This window comes from Centroberyx gerrardi, chromosome 11 (genome assembly GCF_048128805.1).
Source record: "Centroberyx gerrardi isolate f3 chromosome 11, fCenGer3.hap1.cur.20231027, whole genome shotgun sequence".
NCBI lineage: Eukaryota > Metazoa > Chordata > Actinopteri > Beryciformes > Berycidae > Centroberyx > Centroberyx gerrardi.
In genome coordinates this window covers 21,169,968-21,193,132 of record NC_136007.1, presented here as the reverse complement: position 1 = coordinate 21,193,132, position 23,165 = coordinate 21,169,968, and the positions used below count along the sequence as shown (strand labels likewise).

The 23,165-nt window shown below is 42.7% G+C and overlaps 1 protein-coding gene across 2 annotated transcripts; it reads right to left on the bottom strand.

Moving 5' to 3' along the window:
* Positions 1-22,826, bottom strand: LOC139913281 (ubiquitin-associated and SH3 domain-containing protein B). 2 transcript variants are annotated; one of them, XM_071901250.2, is made up of 14 exons: positions 22,290-22,826; positions 8,257-8,310; positions 7,821-8,007; positions 7,071-7,269; positions 6,526-6,695; positions 5,547-5,755; positions 4,923-5,067; positions 4,452-4,572; positions 4,216-4,338; positions 3,164-3,256; positions 2,358-2,502; positions 2,143-2,249; positions 1,595-1,704; positions 1-1,409 (listed from the first exon to the last, which is right to left on the bottom strand). In XM_071901250.2, exons 1-14 carry the CDS (start codon positions 22,415-22,417, stop codon positions 1,272-1,274), a joined length of 1,929 nt encoding a protein of 642 aa, XP_071757351.1. In that variant the 5' UTR covers positions 22,418-22,826; the 3' UTR covers positions 1-1,271. The 2 variants fall into 2 exon arrangements, with proteins under 2 accessions (XP_071757351.1, XP_071757359.1); XM_071901258.2 differs by lacking the exon at positions 2,143-2,249.
* Positions 22,827-23,165: the final 339 nt, after the last annotated feature.

Below are 23,165 nucleotides of genomic sequence, written 5' to 3'. Positions count from 1 at the left end.
CTCATTGCACTTTGTTTAAACTGAAAAAAAAAACGCAATATAAAGAAAGGGAGAGAATAAGACATTATTCTGATCCTGACCTGCTTACAACAAAGACATGAAGGGATCTCTACTCATGCTACAGAACAGATGGCACAGGCTGATATGAAATATATATCACTCCTCATCATTACTTAATTATTTTAACATATCCTATCTGCAATATCAGAGTCATATAAAAAATAACTGGTATATTAAGCACGAAGCACTCAAATCATGGAACCAAAAAAGAAATGCACCAAATATTTGAAGAGCAATGTGGTCATGCTTACAGAGTGACAGGACCTAAGGTCATGATAAACAAGCAAAATTTTAAGTCAATGCAGTTGGGCAATTTTGTCACCCATTCTAACCTGTAGTCTGTTTTTCATTATAAATAGTTCACCCAGGATATCATCCACATTGATTTTGTTGCATTTGTCTATTCCAATCCGTTGCCAGTCTACATTGCCTCAAAATATTGCCTATCATGGCCTTTACAAAAAAGGTTATAAAAGGGTTCATGGCGGTGGGCAGCTAAATGTTAACTCAAAAAGTTATTTTATGATATGAAATTTACAGGAACAAATCAGGTATATTAAACTCTCCACTTCAGCCCTGAACCACTAAAGATCAGCTCTCCCCTGTCTGATTGTCAAAAGTCACATTTCAGTTGTGCTTTTTTTTTTTCAGGAGGGTTGTACAAGTAAAATTAGTCAAATGAATAATTTCTGAGACATGGAAAATAATTTCTGCGGTACAAGTCTCTCTCTCGTCTATTTCTTGTCACAGTGTATGAGGAGGCAGTTACATGTTTTTTTTTTTTCCCTCGGAACCCAAATTCTTGACTCCCACGCCTGAGGAGGAGCCACAGACAGCACTTCAATAACAACTTCTCATGGCACAAAACCTGAGTAAGTATCAGCAACCATCGACCAACAAGAAATATCCAGATCTCTTGAAGCATCTCCACATTTTGTGAACTTGAACTTGGAGGACCATGGGACATACTGCAGCCCAACCTGTAGCTCACCTTTGCTCTGATCCCCACACATACAGTACCTTCTCATTCATGAGCAACGTATCGGAATACATTTGCCTCAGTGAATGAACATTTTTCCATGGTGTCTTTGACGGAAGCCAGGCGTGTTTTTTTGGTAGTTGGGTTGGATTTATAGCAGTGTGGGTAGAGAATAAATATTTATTCAGCAGTTCATGGCCACCAGGAGATGGAGGGCCAAATAGCATATCTCTCAGTCCTGCATTAGCGTTTCCCTCCAGTTGAAACTGTGATTGGGTCCATGTGTCAGAGGCAGGATGGGTGGGTCGACCAGCTGCCACACCCCTGTCTCTCCCATTTCCTCACAAGCACAGAAACCCAAGTAAGGAATCTACACAAAGACACAGAGGAGACAGATGTGCATGTTAACTCACAGAGAGAGAGACAGAGAGAGAAAGAAAGAAAGAGAGAGAGAGAGAGAGAGGAAACCTACAGAGAAAACCAATAACAGAGAGAGGGATGAGGATAGAAACAGACGAAATGTCTCTAGCGATGCAACTGAAGCAGCAGACTGACCTTTCGGACAACTTGGACAAAGTCCTTGGAGTTCTGGGGGCTGAGGCCTTGCATCTGGCGAGTGCAGGCCTCCAGGGAGGAAGCATGGGCCACAATCAGGACCGTGTTTCCTGTGTTTTAGAGGTAGTACAGCTTAGACTACATGTGGACACTCACTAATCGATAATATACAGCTTACAGTGTTCTAGTACTTTCACGCATGCATTTACATGTTATAGAGATAGAGGCAGTGTCCGAAATTAGCTTTGCAGCCAGAATAATTAATAGACATTTCTCATAGAATTTTGTCGCCCTACTAATTTTAAATGCTATTTCATGTATAGAGTCAGGTACTGTATTCTTTGTGTAGAGCCAGCGTAACAGGCAGCCAATCAGAGCCTCTTTGATACAGAGCCATTGTTTTGCTTTGATTTGATTGGCTCATGGTCAGAGAGGGTATGGTGGCCAGTGTGGCAGGTAACGCTTGGTGATTTATCCACCAAAAACACATTTTACCGGCATTTGGAGTTAATTTCAGACCCTGGGTAGAAGTAATAATTCCACTTTACCGAGGTTTTTGCTCTCTGACAGGATCTCACAGGTGACTTGGAAGCTCCTGCTGATGTATGTGTCGTAGGACTCCGACACCCCCAACTTACTGATGGGAATATGAGGTCTAGGGGTAACAGGACAGACAGAATAAGAACAGATCGGGTCCAGAGGTTAAATCCCCAGCCTTACAGCCAGCAGTGTATAGATAATACAGAGTTGGTATATTGCGTACCTGTATGTTGTGTCCACACTCAGGTTAGCAGCAGCCAGGTCAGCTGGGGGGATCCAGGCAGGTAAGCATGTGCCTGAAACCCACTTGGTCCACTCAAACAATCCAGGCTCCACACGGATTTTTGTCTTTCCCTCCTGCTGCAGACCTGTCAGAGAATGAAACAGAGAAATACCGAGGAACCATGTCAAAGATATTTCGTAATAATCAGGTCACTCTGTGGATCAGCACGCCAGATATATTTATTCGACACACTGTGAGCATGAGTCTGACGTATGTCAGCCTGCCTCGCTCTCCTATTTTAACAGGAAAGCTATAAATATATTTTGACATAAAAACTAAGACTTGGTGTTATGAGAGTAATTCTGTTGATCTTCTGTGCCCAAACTTGCTTAACATGTTCGGGCCTGTATCTGATGAAATCCAGATGGCTTTGATGCTTGACTAGATGCTTTTGCAGTGTTAACAGAAAGCAAGATGAGGCTAAAGATGGAAAGGGAAAAGAGGACAGAGCTTTTGTTAAACATCAGTCTCTTCCTAGCGTTCTCAGCTGTTTTGCCTCTTGGTGATGCCTCTAGGTACCACAGAATTTTTGTTGTAATTTATTAAAGTTTTATTTAACTAGGTTAATCCTGTTGAGATCCAAATACACAGGGTTTCAGACCAAAAAGATGCAGCATTATCACTCAACGAGAGCAATTTCAAACACACCCATAAAATACTAGATGGAGTGCATGAATGGATGATGAACATGACTTTGTTACTCGGGTCAAGGTGTTACTATGATGGTGATGAGCATGACGCCCTACCTTGCAGAATGTGATGAGCAGTCTGGACACAGCGCAGCGAGGGAGAGCAGTAAACAAAGTCTATTGTTGCATGGCTTTCCAATAAGGCTTCACCTGGGAAGAACACAAGATTACAGTGGCAATAATGTGGCAAATATGAGCTTGATAGATAAACACCTAGTTGCTGGCGATGCTATATAAGTGAGGTTTTCAATTTTGCCAAATCACCACTAAATTGTATCCCATTCCAATACGGCTCAACCCGCTGGAGAGGGCTTATCATATTTCAATTTCAATATGATGTGTGATATAATCTTTTGAGTTTTAAGTCTACATTAATGTTGACTTAAAACTTTATGTTGCAATCCTTTATACTGAAACACTGTCTGTAGGCTAATTCTGCATTGGTAGACTGTGGTTATACCTCAAATTGTATTTCCAGTCAATGTTATAATACTGTAGGTCTATGTTGTAAAAATACATTTTAGCTGAAATTTAAATTTTTTGGTTGAAAGATCATTCAGCCTGACTTCCCGTTGTGTTGTAATGAACTATTTCTGTAATGACTATCTCCACCTCTTGGATATTTAGGCAAATGTGACTGATGATGATGACTGTTGACAGGTCCATCCATGATGAGGAATATGTGCTGTAAACCCATTTTTTGAGTACCAACCAACGGCTATTATTTTCCCCTCTGAATGATGGTTTTGATATTTGTTGTGCTTCCAACAAAAATAAATTCATTGAACAGCAACAGCCTACTGCAGGAGAACAAACATGGTGTAAATCCTCTGATATCTGCAGGTTTTTTCTAGCAGCTACATGCATAAAACCTAAGCAGTACTCTGTTCTGGGCATGTGATGATTTGAGAACTGTGACACAGTTCTCTAGACTTATTCTTGAATGGAAATGCACCTGAGGGTGGCACTATTGTTGTATTAGGACTAGGGCTGCAGTCAAGTAAAATAGATAGATAGGTAATAATGAGTGATGCTCACCTGTTTTAAACATAACCCCACCACACATACATATTTTGAAAAAGCCCATAAAAATAAATGGTACTACTAACCTACAAGACGGGCCTGGGTGGAGCCAAACACAGTAATTGGACAATCTTTATCATAGTCCCGGAAACCTCCACTTCTGACTGGCAGGCTGGGCGGCATGTTGAGATTAGAGCGAATGTATCGGCCTACACAGACACAAGTGAGAAGCTTAGGAACAAGGAAGCACAGTGGAAAGTGACTAATATAAGCCTACAAGTACAAGAAAAAAAGGTGTCTTGTGTCACACATCGTCTCCAACCTTTGGCATCAAAGCACTGAGTGACCCAGTGTTTCCCAAACACCACATCCATCCTCTCCCCATGGCGACACACAAACAGGCTCCTCTTGGACAGGCAAGACTGGCTACTTGGCCTCGACATCTAAGAGAAAGTTGGAACTGTTACCATTTAAACTAATCACAATTCAACCATGCTAAGGCAGAAATTAGAAGGCTTTGGAAATGTGAGTTGCACAGCTCTTATTACTAGCTCTAGCTAGCAGCCTACACAGTAATTGCTGCTATGCTGCGACAGGAACCTGTCAAAGCACTGCACACTTTAGTACAACTTGGGTACAACTTAAAATACACTCTTGACGCTTCGGAGGCACACTGTTAATGCTAAGAAACCATAGAAAACAGTGAAGTGTAGCAGTGAACCTCCAGTCTGATCACACAAAAATGTCTGTCTGCAGACCACAGGAAAAGTCACGTAATACAAGGACACTGTACCTGCATTGGTGGACAGAGGCCACTGAGGCCGGGTGGATCCCCAAGGCTGTCAAGCAGACTGCCATCAGGCTGTCCATCAAATAATAAACCACCCACAATACTGCCTGAATTAGATGGGGAGGCACAGTTGAGAAAGGAGTGAGACCTGAGGATCAGATAAACATATGGGAACTGGATGAAATTGTAATATTACCTGTTGAAGGCACTGTCTATGAGGCACTAGCAGAGGTTTAGTCAAGGAACAAGTCGAGAAGTTGACTCCATTTATTCTCTTTCTTTTCAGTCGAGTCAAGGAAGATCCCTTCATTTGTGTGCATGTGTGGTTGAAGGACACACACTGAAGGGAGCTGTGGATTTGTCGGTTTGAGATAAAGTACCACCCGGTGACACGGTTCTTTGTCTGCATCTTTGTGGTGTGCGGTTCCACAAAGGGACTTGGGGTTTTAAAAGGCAATCTGTGGTGATTTGCTACTGCTATGAGTGCTGTTGCTGTAAGTGCGCTTCATTCCTATCCCAGTGCCTCCCAGAATAGATTGCCAGGGACTTTGTAACATCACCAATGGCAATATCATTGCTCTATGGCTTATGCTTGTGTTGAGTGAGTATTGTGCTTCCTTTCCTTACCCATGGACGACCCAGGTGTCACACTCATCGGCACGGTTGACGTAGTTCTCGGGCAGCAGGCCAGACAGCCCCGTGCCCAGGGAGGAACCGTACACCCAGCCCTCACTGGCACTGCTCTGCTCCACCGGAGACATGAAGATAAAGTCCCCTGGCACCAGCTCCAGCTCATCCTCATTCTGAGGCACATACGGGTACATTACTTGCAGCGTCTGGAGGGGACAGAGGGCAGAGGTCACGCAACGGTCAAAGACTACAGTTGCTCTTGTCATTTCAATGTGATTTTTGAGATCTGACTCTAAAGATCAAACATCACTGTATGTCCGCACTTAATGATTATGTTTCTCCGATGGCTGTATTTATTTACAGGAATATTTCACCCAAAAATGAAAAATGTTGTCATTATCTAGTATCTACTCACTGTCAGTCGAAAAACACAGGTGAAGTTTGTACGTCCACATAACACCAAGCGAGTTGTGCCGTTGAGCCATGTCAGCCTTCTCCAAAAGAACTAAAGTGGCTGGGAACTGGTTCTTTAGAGTTCCAAAAAGGGCATAAATTGACCATGAAATTTCTCCATAAAGCTCGTGTATCATAATCCAAATGTTCTGAAGCCAAAAGAAGTCCAAAAGACCTATATTTCCAATAGTATTTAACGCAAATCTTCACTAAAACCATTGTTTATGCTTGCGTGACCCTGGAACTCTAATGAACCAGTTTCCTGCCACTTCAGTTGTTGTGGAGAAGGCTGACATGGAGCTACGCTAGCTAACTCGCTATGAGTTATGTGGACATACAAACTTCACTGGTGTTTGGTTTGCTTTTGAAGATCCAATGGGAGTAAAATTTGAGCAACCTGTCGCTTAATGCGTCCTTATGTGATAGCATGGTAAAAATCTCATTGAATTGACAAGTGTTAAACGTGTTTAAACTTATATGGAGAGATTAACATGTGATTTCAGAGGCACAGGGGTAAGTGTACCTCATGATTAGCAAACCGAATATCCCGGGAGAAAAGCACAGCCAGCCAATCACAGCCTAAAGAGACATCCATGTTCTTGGCCAACTTCTCCAACGCTGGCAGCTGATTGGTCTGGAAGTGGTAAGCCAAGGTGACATGAAGTTGTTTCTTATGGGGTTCCACATGAACATCTGGACAAAGTAGAAAAGAAGAGATATGGGATGCACCATATAGACTACACAGTAACCTTTGACTTAGACACAGTATCATGCATTGTTTCCTTTACACTCATGGTGGCTCCCCACAGCTAGAAAAATGTAAATACAATGAAAATTCATCATCTGGTGTTACTGCTCAGCCCACACCCCACAAGTCTCCATATATCATGATCTAAATATCCAAATGAGAGCCTTTCTTAAACTGCAACACCAACTGGAACTGATCCTGGAAGGTGCCCTGGAGCAAACCTGGGTCTGAGCACCAAAATTACCCCCCATCCCCATCTACAAAACACTGTTCATGTATCATTTGACTTTCATCAAGGGGACAGAAGGGAGGCGTCCAACCTGCTTTAGCGGCTGCCTCAGTGGCAAAGTCAGCGGCGAAGCTCTTCAGCACCTCAGCCACCTGTTCCTCCACAAAGAGGCCAATGAAGTTTGAGGAGGTGTAGAGCTCCAGCGGGAGGGGCATGGGGAAGCGACCCCTCCACTTGGTCATGGTGGTCTGGAGAGAGTCACACAGAGCTTCCACCTTCCCATCTGCACACTGAGCACAGGGGACAAAACAACAGAAAGCTCAGCATCAACACGCATGAAACAAACACCTAGGTATGAGCTATACAAGAATATGTCATTACATCAGACAAGTATATACACGTGTATATACAGTCCCAGGGATGGGACGATATGCTTATCTCACAATATGATTCGATATGAATATGGGGTTCACAATTCAATACAACCACGATACGATGTAATGAATAAAAGTTCAGTGACAACAAAGTATGACTGCAGAATTATGTTTTTTCTAGCAATGGCATTGGTTTGCTAGAATGTAAATAACAATTTAAAAATGTCATTATAAAGTGCAAATAATATAATATTGATGGAGAGCTTGTGAAATTATGATGAGCAAGCAGTCTCATTTGACACATGACTTGCAGTGTATACTGGATGCACATACAGAGTGAGCTCATTACGCATAACACCACAGCACCTATACACTGTATTTAAATACCTAACCTGTCTCCCTCTGCAGAAATATTGACAAAATATACGCCCACACACACATGCACACAGAATAAGGCTGGCACTGACCATGAAGAACTGGCAGAGGGTGATGTGGGGGAAGATGTTGTGCGCCTTATTCTTGCCACAGGTGAGGCGGGACTGCTGCCAGAAGTGTGTGAGCTGGTGGAGCAGGGGGCCGCTGGGTCGCAGGTATAACACATACTCCCTGGGCAGCGGGTCATCCAGGAAAGGGTCATCCACATGGGAGAAGAGCCTGGACCGACAGACAGCACCCAGGTTAGTGAGCGACAGGAGGGAGAATGCATAATGAACAGGAGGCAGGGCAGCCGACGTCCAACAGAGGGCACCAGAGTTTTAATGGCACAGGTACAAAAGTCCACACAGTGTTAGGAGTTATGTCATCAGATGCAACGTTCACCACTATGACAGACCTGGCCATTCACAATCCAGTTATGCATTAACAAATAACTGCGAGTGTATGTGTGTATCTGTGTGTTCTCACCAGTCACAAGCTGCCTGAACATTTCTGCTTCCTGTTGAGACAAGCGCTTTCAGCCTGCAGAGAGAGAGAGAGAGAGAGAGAGAGAGAGAGAGAGAGAGAGAGAGAGAGAGAGAGAGAGAGAGAGAGAGAGAGAGAGAGAGAGAGAGAGAGAGAGAGAGAGAGAGAGACACAGAGAGAGAGAGAGAGAGAGAGAGAGAGAGAGAGATCAAAACACAGTCACAAAATCAATAGTCTCTCTTCCGGAGCATGTTTATTGGGTATTTTGAGTTTGCAGTGCCTCCATGTCATATTGAAGAAACATCCTGGGAAAGCATTAAAATTACATCAAGTGTTCAGTAATTCATAACAGGTGTTTATGAAACAGCATAGACAGTGAATATACAAAATAGTTCACTTGAACTTTTTTTTTTTGCTTTGGAAATATTTTAAAAACGTGGTTCTATCACCAATTAAATTGTATTCAGTCCAGTCAATGGATGCAAATTGCTGTATTCAATGCATCTTAACATGGCCGAATTATGTATTAAGTACAAACTATGTGTATTAGACGGTAAGCTACTGCTCTTGCTGCTCTCAGAGGGCTGGGTGAGTGACAACTGTCAAGTTCAATAATCACCACAGTGTTAGAGAGGAAGGGATTTCTGGCAGCAAATGAGCTCACAGTCTTGGTTAACAATTCATTTCAACAGCCAAATGCTGGAATATGTAGATTCCTCTTTCCTCAGAATTAGACTCCCCAAATCTGCCAATGAAGTTATGGAAAACATTATTAATGCTTTCTGTATTAGCAATGTAGGAAACAAAGAGAATAGGCAGCATTCATACACATCTGAAAATCCTCTGACATCTATCTGTGTCATTTTTTCAAGTCCAACATCTTTGGGCATTTTTTCTAAAACAAGGCAGAGCTGATTACATTACTCTTGAGTGCTCAAAATCTAATTAGTGTCTTTTTATAAAATCTCTGCTATCACAGGCTGCCTCTGAAGGGACTCAATGATTCGAGTGGCTTTCTTCAGCGTTGGGAGCAGTAACCCAGAGTATCTAGATGTGACTGAACTGTAATTCTGAAGCACTTACACAACAAAGACCACACACAGTACCGGACCTCTCTGCCCCTCTTGCAATCGATCAGCACATCAGCAATAAGCCGGCCTCTTAGTATCAACAACTATTTTAAGCATTTTAAGCTTCCTCTCAGTAAGATTATCACACATCAACACAACATCCGCAACATAACAGTCCCAAAATAAGGTATATCGGATGATGATGATAAGAGAACTGGTGTCAACTGCAGAAATGCAAAGTAGAAACTATAAAAATTATTAGAGACATCTTGGTGGGCATTGTCTCACTCATAACACTTGCTAAAGATTAAAAAAGCAGAACTGTTCATTCATCTTTTGATAGAGTAAAATGTTATTTGGGCTTGTGATAACTTTGTCTCTGTGCAAGTACTGAAGAGATGTCAGGGGGCGGAAATCCTCTGTGGGTATTTTAAAATTGCATAAATAGTACATAAACATTTTTGGATCCCATTTGGTAATCATTGTTTTCTTATAATGGGTGAAATAATGTAAGGAGAATTGACATATAAGAAGTTATAACATATTTTAAAATGTTACTGAATTTTCAAAAAATATTTTGCTAACAGCTGTTGGATGTTGCGTCTCGCTTCACAAAGCCACTAAATGCTGGAATGCTACGTATGGCTAGCAATTTTTAATTTCTTTAATTGCAGCTTCAAAACCATCAGACTCCACCTCAACAAATAAAGAAATACATAACAGAGGGGCTCTTGAAAACACAAATAGCTAACATTAGCATCGGACGTAGTTAAAGGCAGTCATTTTACGGGATCCAGAATCCTTTATTTGGGCCGAAAAATGATGTCACGCTTGAGAGGACAATATGAAAAGCCATTTATTGAAGCTTAGTAACTGTTTCATGTAAAGTGAATACATTGTGGTAATATTTTGACAACCAACTGGAGGATGAATAACTTAATAAAAGAGTGTTTTGGGTGAACTGTGCTAGTTTGCAACAGTACAGGCCTCAATTGATTGTTCTGGTGATTCGTCAAACAACAGAAAAAAAAACATTATCAAATAAATTTGTCCCACGATGGTTTGTCCCACAGCATGCAGTTTGAGTCACCACACATCTACGGCATTTAACCTTTAAAACTCCATAATTGGCATCTTAGCTGTGCCAGGCAGATTACTATGGCACGCCATGCAATCCCTTCTCTTTCATTCAAGTTCTTTGTTTGTTATGTATGAAAACAAAGCATACCCTCAAGCCAGTGAGAATTAATCGCCCATTCACTCGGGCCACGAGATAATAAAAACAAAACCTCCATGCTCCTCCTGTCATGGTTTCTCTAAAGGGCAATTGTGCTGTTCCAACAGATAATGCTGCTTGCCACTTCTCTGAAACGGCACTAATAATAAAATGGAAATAGAAACATGATAACCACAATAGTAATCTGCAAGTGAAATACAAGTAAGCAGGAAGTGGAGCCTACAGTGCTACTGCAGACCTGTCGCCGCATCTCCATTTGTGACGAAATAACAGGGAGCGTTGTGCCACTCTGCTCACACTCAATGAGCTATTTTTAAATCTGTCCCACTGAGAGGGTCCTAGATACGGCAAAGTCCCCTAACCCCGGGGCACTGTGCCCCAACAGAGCGCAGCACCACGGCAGATGGCTCGCCTAGTCCTACACCATGTAAAACACACACATACTGTATATATGCAGGACATAGAGGGAGAGAGGGAGAGGGAGAGAGAGAGAGAGAGGGAGAGGGAGAGGGAGAGAGAGAGAGAGAGAAGCTAGATCCCTCTGCACAGACCTTCAATTGTGAGATGACAGACTTGGCCTTTGTATGCAACTACAGATACTACATTTTATTTTATTTATTGCCTGAAACCATTTTCAAAACCCTACATTATGAACCAGTGGTGTGTGTACAAGGCCTGAGACTTAGAGAGAGAAAAGCCGAGAAAGATTAATTTGTTGGCTACAGTCGTCTTATTCAGAGATTCCACCTGGCGCTGTACGGAGGAGGAGAAGAAGGGGATTTTCTTTCTGAAGGCATGATGGGATTACAGGCGTACAGATGTGACTGAAACGTCACAAAATCGAGCGCCAGAACATTAGATTGCTTGGTTCTTATCTCTGTGGTATTTTATGAAAATGAACGCCTGTGACATGGAATAATAGCAAGGGTCCCGCGAATCTGTCAGTAAGCATGCTGGCTGAAATAATACAAGATTTGTTTTTTTATTTAATCTCCTTTTTGGTTTTTTTTTTTGACCACTGGAAACAAACATGGGTTGTGAAATTACTATAAGCTATCACCCTGTTTGAGATATAAATGATCATTCAGTGTCAATCGGTAGATACAGTATGGTGTCACGCCTTGCTATTTTTAAACAGTCATGTGGTGCGTAGTATACCATAGTAAATAATAGCAAAACCTAAAAGCCCTTTGAGATATATTCAAAATGTAATGCAGGAGGCTGCAGTTGAAGAGGCAAACACTATCAGTGTTTCAGCCTAGATGGTCGTACTTGAAACAAGTTGTAAAACAGTGAGAGAATACTCGGCTCTATCAGTCACAGTTGAAACAGTCACGGACAAACTGTCCTAAATAAGTGCATCTAACCCAAAGGCCGCTCCTTTGCTCTAAGCAGGAACTGAATGATTTATTTATAAACTGCATTTCCTGTTCACAGCTACCCAAGGATAAAAAGGTTAGAGAGAGAGAGCGGTGGAGGAAACTCATTCTGGATTAGGTGGGACCCCGAAAACAGACATCGACCATTATCAGAGGAAGGCTTTTATTTCATCTGGACCTCAACCATTGCTGCAGGCAGTTTTGGACACAAGCTTTTCTTTCCCCCGCACAGGATAACATGCAGTTTCTGTTTCAACATTTAAACCTACAATACTTTTGTCAACAGGTTAGCAGTATTATCGCTGCCCAATGCTCGATGGTTGTGATGTTTTTCATCTGCAACATAAACCTTCTTTTGACCGAGCATTTATTGCAGAACTATTTGCTCAACTTTGAAGATCTTCCAGGCTACAAAAGAAGAAAGTTATCATTGGAGACCAGGCGATCATCAGATAATGAACTTGAGCCTGTCGCTCTCTGGGCCCCCTGTAGACATCATGTTTGATTCCATTACATCAAAATCTATTACGTAAATGTCTCTTTCACAGCAAGATACTGAATGAACTGACTGATTAGCCAAGTAGAAAATAGAAAACATGAACAGCCCAAAGTAAGAAACATCTAAAGCTGAACTGAACTAAACCGCGTCGACCTATCTCAACACGTGCATGTGCACATCTGCGTTGCACACACGCATTTACGCTCACAGCTATGCACTCCCAAGGGCCCCTCCCTGACTCAGCTCTATGGGCCAATCAACATTTCCTGTTTACAAGCCGCCAGCAAACACACATCGCTAACCACTTATCACACGAACAGCGCAGAGCCGTGCACCAGACTGCGCTCGACAGAGACCTACCTCCAAGTCTGGCCAGCTCTACGTCAGCTTGGGAAGCCGAACACAGGACAGTACGGCCACAAACCCGTTCTCTGTGCTCTACACGTTATATCTCTCTAGATCAGCCTTAGCGGAGACCCGCTCAGGATGTGACGCTCATATCTTGTGAAATTGCACAGAGGCAGGTAGGAGGCGCAGCGGGAGGAACAAGATGTGCAAATTAAATTAAAATACATGCAAAGCCCATTGTATGTGGTAAGATGGCATCAAAGCAAAAGATATATTTGACCCGAGGCATAAACACACTGACATTGTTTAGGGCCACAGCTGCTAAGAAGAGCCACATAAAGGAACTGTTATTATTAGTAGTTATGGTTGGAGTGTTTTGGGGCCACAGTCTTGTTTAGGGCCACCAAAAGGCTCGGTCCGGCTCTGGGTGTTGTACACTCAAAAGGCTTCTCTCAATCAGCAGAGTCTCAATCAGTGCCATCTCTGTAACAAAGCTAGCTGTGTAAACCCAGCCTCTGGCCCTTTTACTTACTTATTCTCACTTCATTATCTGTGGAGAGGAGAGGAGAGGAGAGGAGAGGAGAGGAGAGGAGAGGAGAGGAGGGAGAGGAGAGGAGAGGTCCATGTGGTCAGACAGGGTTTGTGTCGCAGAGCCAGGCAGCGAGTGACACCGCTAAAGGAAGTGTGTGTGTCTGTGTGTGTGTGCCTGTGTGTGTGTGCTAGGGACTGTACATGAATAAATGCTGTTTGAACGTTCTTCACTGGGCAATCATGTCCATCAAGCTGATCAGATTAAACAAAAGAGTATCAGTATTTTTGTGAAAATAAACCTAACATGACTTGTGTCACTGCAGCATGGGTGTTATTTTTAGCCTTGCCTAACAACAGTGAAACAAGCAAAAGTGCACAAGGGAAGTATTTCACTGAAAACACACTCCGACAAGTCCGTCAGGATGTATCATAAGAAGCAAGCAGGAAGCGATTGAGAGTTACGACTATGGTAGGTGGACATGTTGATTTCTTAATAAAAACACTGAGACATTTACCCTCCCCCACCCAACTGGAGGCCTTTTTCCATTTCATTTGGACCTGGAAATGTACCGCAAGCAATACTGTCGGTCTGATGGATCAATTTGCTGAATCGATTGCTAAACATTAAATTATAATTGGCTGAGTTTTGCCATTAGGAAGAGCAGCAAAAGTGCACATTCACCAACTCTCTCCATCTCGCATGCTAACCAGGCCAACCCCGGCCTTCACACACTGTGATGCCCCTCCCTCAAGCACAGAGAAATTCTTAAAATTGTTTGGAAACTTACAGAGCAGCAGCCAGTAGACCCTTGCCTAGAAGTGTATAATCAAGCCCCGGCCGTAATAGATCCACTCACGAGTTTATCGCTCACTCTGTTTGAAAGTCATGAACTTCTCATCTTTTGGTCCTTGACTTTAATGAGCCATGTTAATTGCCATGGGAACCAGGACGACTATAAAAGAGGTGACGGTTGATTGCACTAAAAGAGAGAAATGGGAAGTATATGTGACTGAAATGTGAAAATTATAAAATTACTAGAATGTGACTAAAAATAAAGAACAATTTAGTTTAAGATCAAGCCTTAAACAAAACTTTTTGCCAAGATTAAGAGTTTCCAAAGCCTCTGTGAGCTCTTCACTCCATATAAAAGACCAACCTGTCCATCTAATGATCCAGTTTTACTGATCTGACAGTGGCTTCAACATCTTAAATGTCCCTGAGGTCAACCTGAAAGCTTTTTGAGAGGAATCCAAATCACTAATGTTAAGATACGTGTTGAAAGATCTGTTGAAAAGCAAAGGAAGTATAAAATGTCTCAACATTAAGGTTTTATACACAGCAGCATCTGTCCAGTCCTAAAGGTTTATGTGCCAGTAGTGGTGGCTGGGGTTTGTATTCTTCAGCAGTGAAGTGACAAACATAACAGCTTGGTCCGTAGAACAAACTTTTTCCTCTCTGTAAGCAACTGCAGTGAACCCCCCTGCTTCTCCAACCCCCTAACCCCGCCCCCCCGCCGCTGTCTCAACACTCAGCGCTCAGTAAAGGTCACAAACCACTTCCTGAAATGGGCGACTTCCTCTTGGCCCTTATGAATACAAGTTTAGAGTTTGTTCTTGTGGGCAGCAAACACACACAAATGCAACAGTGTTATTTGTATGCCCGTTAAATGTTGCCACTGTCTTGTGGGGTCCACATACCAACAAAGATGGTTTCTTGAGATGTTTTCTGCACCTCATTAGTTAAGAGGTTGAGGTTAGTCTTGTAGTTGGCAGGGTTAAAGACAAGTAGGAGTTTCTGAAACTGGTGTGAGGCCCTGTCCCGTCCTCACACCTTTAGCATGAACACTGGCTACATTTGAAACGCACAGAAAGGGCTTCAGAGTGAAAGTCTGAAGGGGGAAAAAAACTGAATCTACATAACTCTATCTCCTCTAGCTGCATCAGTGAGCCCAGTAACCACAGTGCCTTTGTTAACTGTCTTTGTTCAAAAAGCAGGATGAAACACGCAGATAACAAAGACGTGTGAGGTACCAAAGACAATTGTGTCTGTGTTGCGTGAGCACCTTATGAAAGCTAACAGAAGGACTGAATCAGTATTCATGAATGTGTCATGTAGTAGATATGAAGCTATTCTTCAGGCATTATGAATGTTTTTTAAACTGGAGCTCACTGAAGGTGTTAACAAGCTGGGTGTGTGCAGGAACCTATGCTTTATTTCTGTAGATCTCTAGTCTTCGATTCAAAGTGCTCTTAAGGTGCTGCATGACCAATTGAACTAATACAATGAATTCAACCATATGTAATTAAAAGATACCATTTTTTGGTGGAAATAAAATAGCAGAAAAGAGCAGATTTTTAAAATGAATTTAACAAATACTTTCTTCATCGCGTTACAATTCAACTCAATAAGGAAAAAAGACGACGATGACAGGAGAAATGCTAAGAGGTAAAACCAGTCACCTATGGTTGTGTTATCAAAGGGTCAAATGTCATCAGGCAATGCAGTGAGCAGCTTATTGCTCCCCGGCTATCCACAAAGCCATCTGCAATATACTGTGTGCTGCCTTCTAGAGCCCACAGGCCCTGAGCATGGGATCAGACTGGTGCTGGACCTCCTCATGTAATAGCGTCTTGATGTGCGCAAACTCCATATGAATGCAGACGTGCCGTCCACTTATCTCGTGCTTCTCATGATGATTGCGGCCTGAAAGTTCTTTAGTGGCGCTGTAGGACAATTCAGCTCTCCACAGCCCCCAACAAGAAAGAAAACCACCGGAATCAGCCAATGGTTCCAGGTCCTCTTCGTTCAGCCAATCCTGGACAGATGCGCGTTTACAAAATTGCGGCAGCATCTGCATAGTTTCAAATTCCAGGCGGTAATCAACGTCACGCACGATTTCCAAACACAGCCAACGCGCCCTGTCGTTTTGGCCGCAATTATGCCATTTTGACCTGGCCTGGCACACTCCATCGCATCTGTTTCTGTGGCAACACTGACTAGGAAGAAGGTTCCTCCACACACACACACACAAATACACATCTAGTATATCGTATCCCTTCTGAGGACAGAGCACATCTAAGGAGTACAGAAGCTCTGTGGGGCACCATGGGTACTTCTAGTGACAGCCTCTCCCTCCATACACAAACACACAGAGTGAGCAGAACCCAGCGATACAACATGAGGCAGACAAACTGCTAATGAGTTTCTGGAGGACTCCACTGCCACTCGCTCTCTCCACAATCACTTCAGGCAATATGTGAAAAGGTGTTTGCCAGGTGAGTGCATGTATTCTTCTCGGGACGGTAACACCACAAGCTCGGTGAGTGACAGAGAGTAATAACGTTAGCTCGAGCATAACAGTTTTAGTGTTTTTGTACTGTAGGCAGACCCTGTCATGTTTCAAGCCATAGCAAAAATAAGGAATGACAAACTTTAAGCTAGGACCTTTTCTGGGACTATGAATACCCTGGTAAGAGCGCACAGAGGACAGAGTGGAAAATATCTTCACGTTACAAATATAGGACTGCCAAAAAACAAGCAGTACCAAAATAACTGAATTTAACTCAGCAATTCTAAAGGATGTGAAACTAATACACCAGGGAAAATCATACTGAACGACAAATGACTATTAACTGTTAACCAAAGGAATTTAGTTGTTGCATGATGTCCATGGTACAAGGAAGGGCCATTTACAGCGGTACAATTTATGAAACTGAAGAGAACAGTTAGTTTTAACAGCAAGGGAAACCACTGAAGAGTACTAATCGCTAAGTAGGAGCAGGGGTGATTTGAGGAGAAAGCAGACTGGGTGGGTGGTGAGAGAGAAAATGGACTGGGGGCAAAGAAGAGACATCACAGCAGTGCATGGCCTTCGGAAACACCAACCCCAGAATTCCCATAGCAAATTATCTTGCAGTGGGTGTTAAGGTTTATCTTGTCACCCCATGGGACCCTGGAGGGATCAAGGGATCTTAAGGGAGGGTGCTGTGGAGGAGACATTGGTGGACAGGCAGGATTTCCCTCCTCAGAACGAGACAGTCCTATTTTGAATCATGGCAGGAGGAATCCATCATATACACTGGCCAGAAAAGGGGAATATTGAAGTGGCTTTACCAGGAGAAGAGACAGAGAGCAATGTAACTGCCACTTTAGGATGTAATTCAAATGGTTAACAGGGTAAGCAGGAGTTATGCTGCCTTCAAATGGAACTCGTGATCTCGTGGTTATGACATGGGAAGTCGCGTACACGACTCGTGAACTCGGAGCTTTCAGAAAATTTCCACTTCCGAAGTCGTGAATACCACAGGAGGGGCGTTCATATGGACTCTTCTCGTGAACACGGTAAACACGACCCCATTTGAAGGCAGCATTAGACCAGGTGGTGATTCACTTGAAAGGGGGAAAAGTCCCAAAGTGATTCAGAATCCACCTGTGCAATGGGTTAAGAAAGGTGCAAAAAGCTTAGTATCCATCTGCAAATCAAACTCTTCAACACCTTCTGAGTAATCAGTAACAAACTGCCATTTAACTTTTTTAATCAGTAACTAATAACTGATTTCTTTTCATAAACAGGTAACTGTCATCAGCACAGATTAAAGTTTCCTTATAACCCAATCAACACTGACTTGGATTGGACCTTTGCCTTCTGTCCTCCAACTGGCTGGGCGATATGGACAAAATAAATATCACGATAAGCCTAAAAAAAAATATTTGACATCGATATATAATGATATCTGCTAACACATGCAATCACGTTAAATAATCAAATTGATGTTCATCGCATGGTAATATAAAGTATGATACAACTATTTTAATCGAGCAACGTTTGTAATATTTTGTGACATTTCAATCATTCATTTCGACTAGAGAATTGTGTATCGTGATATTTATCATTATAGATATCATGATTTCATCACAATACGATTCTGTTGAAAGACGATGAACGATAATATTGAATTATTGATCAGCCCTGTCCCCAACCTATCCCACCCCACCAAGCCAATAGGGATAAAGTGCTTCAGAGTGCTGGACTGGAGAGAAGACGAAAGATGAAACTTCAGACTCTGTGTGTCTCTGTCATGTTCTCAGCTGGATCGGTTTCCCGCCTGCCGGCCTCTGACCGTAACAGATGATCAGGGTGTCTTCCTCCAGCACAGGGAGAGTGGCCACTGTCCAACTAGCTCACATCTGATTACACTGGTCAATTCCTGAATGACTCAGCAGGAATTCCCCTCATTAAACAGAAGGGCTGTTTGTGTGTGTGTGTGTGTGTGTGTGGGTGTGTGTGTGTGTGTGTGTGTGTGTGTGTGCGATTCATGCTCCCTATTGGTTCAAGCAACCCTCATACACAATGAAGCCCTTGTCGACCCAAAGCTATGACAGATAACTGGTTTGCCTATTATTCCTTCATCTTCTACCAGCAAAATACAGGGCAGAACCTGATAGTGAGCAATGCACATCAGTTGTTTAAGTTGACGTTTTACTGCAATAAGTACAGCTTGGTGGAGTGCATGTGTGCCGAAATCAAGAGTGAACCCCAACAATTCAGAAAAGGTCTTAAGTCATGTTCTACGTGGTATGAATGTTTGCCGATAAGCAAGGCAATGTTAAACTGCCATATTGCCGTATGCAGTTTGGTGCAACATTCTCACACATACAAAGAGAGTAAACGGCAAAGATTGGTGCTGCCATAGGGGGAGATGTTCCAGCAATCGGATGAGTATAGGCAGGCAGGCCCCTTCCGGCTTTGGTCTAAAGTGTCCCGTTCACTGTCATTTGACTCTGTGTTTCAGTGTTGGAGTAACTATTGGCCCGTGACCTCCGGAGACACATGAGCCGAGCCGGACCAACACAACAACCTCAGCCCCCGGGGAAGGGTCTCGACTGCTGGGACAGTTGAGTTCGTTATTTTAATCAAGCAAAGTGAAATCTTGTGCGCCTTTACCTGCATTAGTTTCAGGCCATTCACATGTATTTACCCTGCACAGTTTGCTCTAAATAAAAGTATGTGGTCAAGTCCCACTATTTGATTTTTTTTTTTTTTTTATCTTGACATTGTGCTTGCTCTGTATATGTGTGGCCAGCCCTAACTAGCACTAGTGCCTTGATTTTAGTGATGAACTGTGCTTCTGTATAACTGGTACAGATTCCTGTGTGCCATTTCACAAAATATTTGTATCAAGAATCTTTTTTTTTTTCCCTTACGTTGTTATTGTGTGTCCCCTAAAATCTGACCAGACATGTTTGAAGGTGATGACATTAAACTATTCTGTTTCATTATGTTATTATAGCCTCAATCAAACCAAGGTTTATTAGAATATCATTAATAATAGATGTGAGGTGGCAAATATAACCGAACCAACTCACTCGCTTCCTCTGCAGAGCATAAGTGGAGTAGATTAGGCAGGAGTAGAGAAAGCTGCAGTCTGAATCAGAAAAGATAAAAGCGTGGATGACCTTATCCAGATTCGCAGAGGATAAAAAGGCTTCATTTTGGAAATATTTCTCAGTTAAAAGAAACAAGACTGCGCAACCCTCTTGACCTACTTAGCAAAACTTCGATAACTGTCGACAGCCATTCCTTAATTTTGGGCCATTAGCTTTATATAGGCAGACAGTTCACAAAGATCATTGTGAATAAAATTTGTGCAGTATGAAGGGCAAAAATGAAGCCAGTGTTTTCTCTTTATTCATACAGCAGCGTTGGCCCCACACTGATGGAAAAATATCATCACAACACATTAGTGTTCATCTAGGGCGTTTACCGTACAGCTATTTCATATCTTATGATTTCAATATCCAAATGAAAGTCATTTTTAAAGCACAAAAGGTCCTGGATCAGATACTGAACCAAGTAGCTTTGAGATAACCGCCTCTGCTAACAGAAATTCAAAGTGAGCTATTGCAGATTCGCTCTTGTTAAGTGGAATACAATTTTGAGACGTCGCACACCTACAATCTGCAAGGCTTTTGTGGGTGACAAGGCTGTTCAGATCATCGGGTTTAATATATAATGTGGGTGTCGCTGCCATAGCAGTGAAAAGGGACATTATGCTTACAGATTATATGGTTTGGAGGAGTTTGTACAATGTACAGAGAGCGGAGGATGAGGCCTAAAACTAAAGTCTCTGCTGAGGATCATGATGACTTGCCTTTAGTGAGAGGGCTCTTAGGGAAAGGTGGGAGCTGAGTCAGTTCAGAGCCGAGTCTTTGATACCCATCCAGTGTTTGTAGCCATCAGTTAAAACTGCACCTTCTACTGTATCAAAGGTCTCAAAGGATTAAAGCTGCACATTCCCCTGCACCTCCTGTTAGTTCAAGTTCATTGGTTAGTATAAAAAAGGCCGTCTTTGTGCTATGTAGTCCACTAAAACCTGACTGCAATTTCTCCATGTTATGACCCAAAATATACAATTTTGGTAAAACTACTTTCTGTGGAGATGGACCTAGTTACTGGGAGTCAAAGAATCAAGGTTATATTTAATAAAGCACACTCTAACATAAAAACTCAACATTATGTACGGTATCTGCATAAAATTAGTCTCCCATCATCTCCAGATTTAATATTTCAATGATAGAACTTGTACAAGTATCATTACTCTGGTTTCTGCTTTTAATAGACAAATGCTGCTCTTCATTGTCTTAAATGTTGATTGGATTGTCTCAGACCATAGGAGGAACTGTGTCTTTAAACTGTGCGTGATATTCCCCCTTTAGGTTTCATGTACTCAAAAAAGTAATACATAGTTGCACTAATAGGCTTGTTTATGCAGTAGGAAAGCAATCAGCGATCAGCCAGTCCCCCGTGGGTTTCAGCTGTTCTTCTCCTTCAAACAGTGATTTCCACTTTTCATCATTTTCACCTCTGAATATTCAAATAATTAACTCATTGTAGTGCTATGTGGCTCAGTAGTTTATACCAAGTAGCATATGTTCAGCAATAATGCATTGTTAATCTGAGATGTAAATGTAATCCTTGAAACAGCAGCTGCAAGCAGACTACACACTCTTGAAATAATCCTAATTCTTCATTATTTGAATGCGATTACATAATCCAATGATTACACTTAGTACCCAACACTCCTTTTTCCTGGCAACTTACTTTTTCTCTAAAGGTTGGGTGATGAAACCATATGTTGAAGCGTGCATTGGAATGCTCACAAGTTTTGTCACAAGCTGGCCAGTTAAACACTTGACCCAGTAAACACAGAGTATCCTTGGTTTAGTATCGGTGAAAAAGTCACACGCACACACACACACACACACACACACACACACACACACACACACACACACAGCAGTGATGTTGTTCTTTTTTGTTCTTAATTTGAAGAATGTAACCTTCTGTAACAATAGTTAAGGCAGTATATTATGCTCCACTAACTTTCCAGGATTTGAGAGTTTATCCCAGGCTTATTCCTGTCTTGTCCTACACTGACAAAGAGATTTACTTCGGGTCGAGACAAAACTCCAAGACAGCGGTACAGCAATCAAAGTGGTTTAACCTTCCAAAATAACAGTGGGATTAAATCTCCTTGCATAACCCTGCTCTGGAACATGCAATATGGCTCACTGGAATCACTGGAAGCTTGTACTGAGAGCAAAAAAAAAAAACAAAAAAAAACTATCGTTAGAAAGGGGTCAGTTGGCGTGCCCTCACACCAAATGGCATGTGTCAAGCAGATGCAGGGCAAAGCTAGCTGTCTGTTTGAGCTGCAGTGATGCTGAAGATGAGCCGATGATGCTCGAATGGCACTGCACAGAGGAGTGACACATGAACGTAAGGGAAACTTTGACAGTGAATCAGTTTCTAACAGAGATGCTGCTGGGAACTCTGGGACATCCTGGTGAAATTAAGTTCTCCAGCTCCACCTGATTCCTACTTCCACTAAGGTCTCATCCCAAAACAGCCCTACAGATGTTGTGTGCCACCACTCACTGGTGTGTGGAGAGAGTGCAGCTGTGTACTCACGCCCTGGTCTTGGGGAAGCCCATGGACAGCAGCACGTCCAGAGCGGACCCATGTTTGACGGCGCCTGGCCGGCTCTGGCGCTGCCTCCGCGGGGTGACTTTGGAGTAGAGGTCCTCTTTAGCTGCCATAACTCACTGCTGTTCCATTGGTGAACCAAGTCCTCGTATCCGCTAATGTGTTTTCATTAAAAAAGAAACAGAAAGATGGAAGCGGTACAGGCTATTTAAACCAGGATTATTTGGGTTGAGCGGAAGAACCTACACACAGAAAAAGACGCCAAGCCCCGCGAGGGAAGGAACATATTTTCTTCTTTTTTTTTTGCCAAATGAGCTCCGAGCACCAACAAGCTGCCTCCTGACGGCTCGCGCATAAAGTCAAAACCATTAGAAGGGGGGTCAGCCATCGGAAGTCACTTTTGCTCTCTCACCCATGGCCCCGATGCACATTCCGCGACCGAGATGAACGAACATGTCTGGTTCCTACCAGCCCCTCGCATCCGGTATGCTGAATGAAAAATTAGATGCAACTATACTTCCTTTCCTCACGATGTCTTATTTATGAATGGGGTTTGAGTGAGCGAAGGTTCAGCCCGTAAAAGGTTGCAGCTCCTAACTGCGCTGCCCCTTTCTTTAAAGAGACAGTACCCAGATTACAACAGTGTAACAAACCGGTGTGCTGTTCAAACGTAATGTGGGTCATGGGGGGAGTAACGTACACTTTCCCCGCTGTAGAACGATGTTAGACTTGTGTAGCAAATGTTACTTGATTGGCTAAGGCAGTGTGAGCAAAGGTGGAGGATGATTAAAGATGGTCGACTCAATTATGGGGGAAAAAATTGCTCAAACTTCCTGTCTGCAAAAGTGGGCGTTAACAGAC

Excerpts from the sequence above, each read along its gene's own strand:
- LOC139913281 (XM_071901250.2), bottom strand. The coding sequence starts at position 22,417 with ATGGCAGCTAAAGAGGACCTCTACTCCAAAGTCACCCCGCGGAGGCAG. Across the intron at positions 8,311-22,289 it reads GGCTTCCCCAAGACCAGGGC|GCTGAAAGCGCTTGTCTCAA; the intron begins GTGAGTACACAG and ends CTCTCTCTGCAG. Across the intron at positions 5,756-6,525 it reads TTCGGTTTGCTAATCATGAG|ACGCTGCAAGTAATGTACCC; the intron begins GTACACTTACCC and ends TGTCCCCTCCAG.